At 54.8% G+C, this 6,684-nt stretch overlaps 1 protein-coding gene across 1 annotated transcript; it reads right to left on the bottom strand.

Moving 5' to 3' along the window:
* Positions 1 to 471: 471 nt before the first annotated feature.
* On the bottom strand, positions 472 to 6,158 carry MLKL (mixed lineage kinase domain like pseudokinase). Its single transcript, XM_065848404.2, has 11 exons — positions 6,009 to 6,158; positions 4,776 to 5,344; positions 4,469 to 4,582; positions 4,191 to 4,365; positions 3,995 to 4,092; positions 3,779 to 3,914; positions 3,172 to 3,256; positions 2,600 to 2,748; positions 2,350 to 2,399; positions 1,728 to 1,868; positions 472 to 678 (listed from the first exon to the last, which is right to left on the bottom strand). The coding sequence occupies exons 2-11, from the start codon at positions 5,230 to 5,232 to the stop codon at positions 626 to 628; spliced, it is 1,458 nt and encodes a 485-aa protein (XP_065704476.1). The 5' UTR covers positions 5,233 to 5,344; positions 6,009 to 6,158; the 3' UTR covers positions 472 to 625.
* Positions 6,159 to 6,684: the final 526 nt, after the last annotated feature.

Below are 6,684 nucleotides of genomic sequence, written 5' to 3'. Positions count from 1 at the left end.
CTCGTCTTCTCATTGGCCAGCCACGCCGTCCGTCTGTCCGAGGAAACAGGGTGAAGGGGCAAAGGGAGGGGAGGTAGAGCCTGCTCTGATTGGTTAGAGCGCGGTAGAGAGCGCCCGCTTGATTGGGCAGTGAAGCTCCCAGGGCCAGCAGGGGGCGGGGCAAACGTAGGGGAGCGCGTTTCCATTGGAGGAGCCGCCGCTGCGGCGAAATGAGCGGGAACACGAGATGATTCAAATAGGGGTGGAGGTGGGCGGGGCGTTGCCATGGCGTCCGGGTCCGCTTCGCCATGAGGGAGCGGGGCTCAGCAGGAGCTGGGGCTGTCGCCTCCCCTTGGTCCCCCGGGCACCGAGGTTCCTGCCAGCCTCCCCGTGTGTCCCTTGGGGGCAAGCCTGTGACAGGGTGACCTTGCCCACCAGCCATCTCGAAGGCAAATTCAGGCCCCTCAGAGAGATGACATGGCAGTCTGGGCACACGGGAACAAACTAACATGTATTGAACCATCAGTCTCTGCGAGGCAGGGGAGAGGGGTGAGCTGAACTCGTAGTCCTCTGGGCGAAGGCCCGCTGGTTTCCCTTGGCCGGCTGCCCTTGGCTGCTCACCATCACCCGGCCCTGCTTTCCACAGTTAACTGTCTTGGTTCCTGCTTTTCTCCAGGTCGGCCAGCGAGTCCACAATCTCTGTAAAACACAAGGATGATGTTAATCAAAACAGAACAGCGGTTGTAGCCTTTTCTCCCTCACTGATAACAACAGGGACACGCAGTCCCGCTCTCCCCAGGGCTTTAGCAGGGGACAGCCCTGAGCAGACACAGGTGAGCAGCCCAAGGAGAAGCAGCCATGTACACGAAGTGCCTGGAAGCAGCCGTGAGAACACGTTCTCCCAGCTCAGCATCAGGATTAGGATAATATTAATAAAGATACGCTGTATCCCCAGTGCAGCTTTGCCAACGTCTCTGATTATTTTTTGGTGTTTTAGCATCGGCCAAGTGATTCTCTGCAGCAGGGTCTGCTGGGGGAGCTGCTGTTGGGAGTGGGAGGCACAGAGAGCACAGCACACAGCAGGGGCTGGGGCGTTTCTTACACATGGTCTCCACATCTCTTGTATGGAAACCAGCCCCATAGGATGTGGCGGGTGAGTCTGAAATAAGCTTTCTCCCCTTGGGGAGGTGAACTGATGGCAGGGTACAATCTCTGTGCCTTCAAGCACACCGGAAGGGTTCTTCTATCTTTTCCAACTGTTAAATCTTCTGATGGAGACCAGATATTTATCTGATCAGACCCAAATCAGCTTCAGAGATAGTAATCTTCCCCACTGTGGAGCGATTTCCCAAGGTTGCAATCTATTGCTCAAAGCCAAAGGTAGGAAATGTCCTTTCACCGCGTTGTGGCTGCTCCTCCAGCTTGCAGGATCAGCAGGACCTGAGTGGGGATTAACCCCCACACCCCTGCTCCTCCTTCAGCACTTGTCTGAGAGAAACAGCTTACTTTTACATGGTGCCAAACAAGCAGCCTGGTGATTATTGCTGTGGATAAACATTAACCATCACGCTACAGGAGAAAGAGAGGTCTAGGGTTAGGGGACTCGTTAGCATGAGAATGTAGGACAAGGAAGGATCCTGAAACACGAAGTCAGACAAATGCATATGGAAAGTAAGGAGCAAACTGCCCCCTGAAGCAGCTGATTAGGGGACACAAAGGTCTGTGGAGCAGATGTCCAGGACACTTACCCTCGGCAGAAGGGCGCTGGGAAGGGTCGAAGGCCCGGCACTGGTCGATGACTTCCCGCAGCTCTGCAGGACAATCTCGCCCGACAGGGTCCTGGTAATGGTGGCTGCAGATTTTCTCCATGATCTCCTGGGGAGTGCAGCCTAAACAACACGTGTGGAAACAGGAGCGTCAGGACAGAGCTCTGCTGCCACAGGAGGGTGCTGGGGAGGAAACCCAGTGCAAAGCCCAGCCAAGAGCCTTCCTGCAGCCTGTAGCATGGAGGAGCCAGCAGAGAAGCCACCCAAACTGTGTCTGCAATGAACCCACCCTGTGTTTGGATGACACCGTTGGGCTCCAGTGGAGCAAGGAGATGTGTTCATGCTTCAGTGCACAGGAACATCAAATAGTGACAAAAAGTACTTGCAAGTTTGTGGTTTAAGCATGTCACTGAAACACTTTGCTGTATTGGAGTCCCAGGAGAAGCTACGAAGCTGTTGTGCAGAGCCAGGCACAGCAGGCACTGCCGCTGGGACTTGCATACTGCGGGATGCTCTGGGAAGGAGCAGGGAGCAGCCAACGCCAGACAGCAGCCGCACTGGGACATGTGTGGCTTTTACACAGCCAACCCAACTTCTGTCTTACCTTCAAATGGGATTTTGGAGGTCGCAATCTCCCACAGCACGATCCCAAAGCTGGAAGGAGACAAGCAAGAGTCTCAGCATTCATCCCACCACGTTGTCCTCCCTTCTAATGGAGGGGACTGTCAGGCTATGCCAACCACAACTGGCTGCTTATGTGTCTGATTAAACCTGGCCTTCTTCCATAACTCAACAACTACCCTGCCAGGCATCTGCCTGCTTGTGGGCCTCTCTCCCAGGAAGGACATACACACCTGTATATTTCACAGGGTCTCTTGTAGGGGTAGTTGATGTCTTTCAGGTTCTCAGGAGCGATATAAGCCAGCATAGAGACTTGTTTCCAGTTTTTCTTGGCTTTCCTCTTGATGGATGACTCCGTTTCACACAGCTCAAATCCCGACAGCTGATTGAGAGAATGAGAGAGAGAAGAAGTGGTTGAAACGCAGTCTGCAGGAACCTGTAGTACAGCTGGGAACTGCCCCGAGCTGGAGAAAACAGAGTGCGGTGCCCTGGGCAGCAAAGGCTGGCATGCAGCCACGTGTGCTGCCTGGCATGAGGCTCCTTCTGCAAGCGAAACCAATAGGTGTGGGCAGGTGAACTGCCCTGGCTCCAGCTCATGCCAGGGTGAATGTCTCAGAAATGCTCTACTGTGCTGCTCATAAAACAAAGATAGTGATGAACTGAGCTGTTAAGTGTCTAAGGTGACAGGGGAGATGACTCCACCCCAGGTGTTATTCTGGACCATCATAATTCCCTTCATTATTGGTGAAAGACAGCCACAAAAGCATGCAAAACACCCAAAAACTTCTCCGATCATGGTCCTTACCTTCACACAGTAATCCCCGGCTACAAGGAACTTGCTACTGCAGATGCAGCCGTGGAGTCGGGACTTCTCCTCTGTCTGGTGTAACCTGCAGTCACAGAACCAAGGGCAACACATGCTGGTGATGGAACCATCCCCACCTTGGGGCTCCCTCATGCTGTGTAGGGGATGGACTGACATGCGCCCAGAGAAGCCAGCAGCTCTCTCCCTGTCTTGGTGGACCAACCCTGCCAAGCCAACCTTTTCAGCAGCTGCTGAAAGAATCACTGTGGGCAGAATAACGAGCCTTGTGGATGAGCAGACCTATAAGGAGAACAGCCATGCTGTAGGGTGCTCCTGGAGGTGCCCTATGGATGCAGGCAAGGGGATTTTCTCCCTTCTGGGCCTTTGCAGGCATGGAGCCAGATGTAGGGGCCAGTGGCCAGGGGAAATAGGCACTACTCCATCCAAATGCCACTGCCCGCATCTCCACCAGCCTCCCATCCCAGTGTCCCAAGGTGGTGGAAACAATGTCTAACAGGTTACCACTGCTTATTGAGAGATACCAGAAGCTGAGCATGGCTTGTGGATCGTCAGGTGGACTTAGTCACTGATTCAGGCAGGAGCTCACCTGTAAAGGCCTCTGGCAGCTCCCAGGGCCATCCGAATACGGATGTCCCAGGAGAGATGCTGTTGCTTGGTCAGCACATCCCGCAGCGTTCCATGCTTGCAGTACTCCATGACGATGGAGAAGCAGGGGCTCCCGTCTGCAAGGCAAAACCTTGAGCATCCCACCTTGTGCAACCTCTTGGGAGGGGACCACGACAACCCCTCTGCCGCCCCGTACCTTTCTCCTCAATGCAGATCCCATACATGCGCAGGATGTTTGGAGACTCAAACTTCTTCAGGGTCTGAATCTCCTTCTCAAAGATGTCTCTCACCTTCCTACAGAAAGGGACAGCACAGTGAGCTCCACATGACGTGGCACCGTGCCACCCTCGCTTCCTGGCTGCCCCACGTCACTCCTGCCCAGGACAACTCACACTGGGTCAGTGGTCAGCGGCCTCTTGAAGGTTTTGATGGCAACGGGGTACTTGAGGTACTCGCCCTCGTAGAGGTCATAGCTCTCGGTGTCCTGCAGATGTCTGTAGAAAGTGAGGTGGTCCCGCTCAATCTCAGTGATGTCTTCTCTTTTATCAACATTGACTTTCTTCAAGCCTGCGCCCGCCATGTGCCAGGAGAGAACGAGGGACAGGTTAGGCAGGGTTCAGGGGGAGAGGACACAGGGCACAGGGTGCCTAGTGGTGTAATGCCGACTTACACTCCATCACGCGCACAATTTTGTTCAGCTCGCTTTGCATCCAGTCCACCTTGCTCTCCATGCATTCCCTGTCGATGTAGATCTCCCCAGCCACATCTTTGGGCTCCTCAGTACCTGGGGAGGGAAACATGCAGAGGTGGGGCCACTGGTTGAACATGCAGGACTGGTGTGGCTGGCTTTTCGTGTGGTTTAAATGTTTCTTTGGCTCTATTTGGCCATGGCCACGAAACAAAAGCTGGGCAGCAGCTGGGAGGGAGGTGCCAACCACCGGTCACAAGGAAAAAGGGTTTGCTAAATGCACACTTACTTGCGATCACCTGGCTCAAGAAAGCCCTGTCGTCCCTCAGGTCCTCAGCGTCCTGCCTGCGACAGGTCTTTGCCTGGAAAGCCTCCAGGAAAGCTTGTTTCTGCTCTGCCTGCAGCAGGAGCGAGAGCCCCTGGGCGATGTCCTCCAGGCTCTCGTTCACCCAGATGAACTCCTCGGTGGTGCTGTGGGCTCTCAGGAACTTCTGTATCCAGCTGGTCTGGCTGTATTTCATCACCAGCTTCTGAGCTTCCCCCAGCACCCAGAGCAGCTTTTTCAACAGCTCCTCTTCCTGGCAGGAGATGTGCTTTGGCGGCTGAGCCCTGAGGATCCTCACGGGCTCCAGCAGGATCTGGATGCGCTCCACGAGGCGCTGGCACTGGTGTTTACAGCACTTCACCTGCTCGAATTGGCTGTGGATGGCCTGGGCCAAGGAGAGGACCCTCTCCACGATGTCCATGCTTACAGCAAAGAGCTTTGCCTCTGGGGACGTGGGCTGGTGGCGTCTGGCAGAGTTGAGCCTTGGGTACCAATCCAAGATCAGCCGCTGCGGCTCTTCCACACCTTCCACCCTAAAGAAAAGCCTTTACATGGCTTGCCAACCCCCTCAGGTCTCCTATAGTCCCTAAGATTTCCTCCAGCTGCCTTGCTTCCTCCACTTCACCCAGCACTGCAGCCACTCACGCAGACCTGAGCGGGCACTCACAGAGACATCAGGAGCAGCGGTATTGGCACATCTCACTCTGCATTAGCAAGAAATGTTTGGGCTTCATTTATGTAAGCTAGTTTAGTGTTAGCCATACCAGAGAGCTCACGTGCAGACAAGCAGGGTCAGCAATGGCCCAATGAGCATCCCCCACAGCACTGACCCTGTACCACCCTGAGGCCTGCAGACTCAATGTTTTTGACCATAAAGATCTCTATTCTCATTTCTAGCCAACATCTCTATTATCACCCATCCAACAAGAGCTCTCACCCCTTCACAGCCGCAGTGTAGCTCGATATTTTCTCCCTGTAGCCCTGTATTGCCCACCGAAGATTTTAAATCAAACTCTTTCTATGTGCTCAGCATCCTCACAGAGGCGGCCCCGAGTCCTCAGCCTGCATCCAGGCAGCAGGGACAGAAAACTGCCCCGGTTGCAGGGAAATGAGCAGCAGCCACCCATGCCATTGGCACAGCCAGCACTGAGAGAGGCGTGCTGGGCTCTGCCAGCTGGAAACAAGACAGAAACGCACCCAGAAACAGGCTGCAGACACGCTCCCTTCTTCTTCAGGCTCTCTCCAGCGTGGCTCCCAAGGAAGAAGCTTGTCCACTTGCTAAGAGAAATCCACTGGGTTTACTTGGTTCTGCTTTGCTTGTCTCTGCTTTGGCTGTCACTGCAGACTGGAGCGGCACGGCAGGATGAGCGCAGGTTTATAGGGTTCTTTCCCAGGCTGTGCTTCCCCAGCAAGCGGAAGGGACATTGTGCAACGCATCAGGGCTTCCCCTGTCACCCAGTCCGTTCCAGGAAGCTGCTCGGGGTGGTGGAGGAAGGGGCCAGGTGAGCCATGTCTCTACATGCTGGGTTTTGCCTGTTGGAAGAAGTAATTGCCTGCAGGAAGCGAACTGGGAAGAAGGGTACAAGGTAGGCTGTGCCCCCCATGCTGACATTTCAAGGATCCCAACCCCCTTCTGCTGTGCTGCTGGCTGCAGTCAGGCTTGTCCAGGGCACAGTGACACTCTCGGCATCAGCTCGGCGCTGGGCAGCAGGACCCTCCAAAGCACACCCATCCCACACAAAGGATGCTGGTCCTTTGGGACCTTCCATTCTCCTCTTCATCCCTGCAGTCCCAGGACCCAACAGCATCAAAAAAAGTGCTGGAAATTACGCTTGACCTCTGCCCGGAGTGCAGGAAGCTTTGCAGCTGGCGT

This window comes from Patagioenas fasciata, chromosome 13 (assembly GCF_037038585.1).
Source record: "Patagioenas fasciata isolate bPatFas1 chromosome 13, bPatFas1.hap1, whole genome shotgun sequence".
NCBI lineage: Eukaryota > Metazoa > Chordata > Aves > Columbiformes > Columbidae > Patagioenas > Patagioenas fasciata.
The sequence above is the reverse complement of the archived record's forward strand: the minus strand, read 5'-3'. Positions and strand labels throughout refer to the sequence as shown.

Excerpts from the sequence above, each read along its gene's own strand:
- MLKL (XM_065848404.2), bottom strand. The coding sequence starts at position 5,232 with ATGGACATCGTGGAGAGGGTCCTCTCCTTGGCCCAGGCCATCCACAGC. Across the intron at positions 3,257-3,778 it reads GCTGCCAGAGGCCTTTACAG|GTTACACCAGACAGAGGAGA; the intron begins GTGAGCTCCTGC and ends CTGTGACTGCAG. Across the intron at positions 2,400-2,599 it reads AGACCCTGTGAAATATACAG|CTTTGGGATCGTGCTGTGGG; the intron begins GTGTGTATGTCC and ends GTCTCCTTCCAG.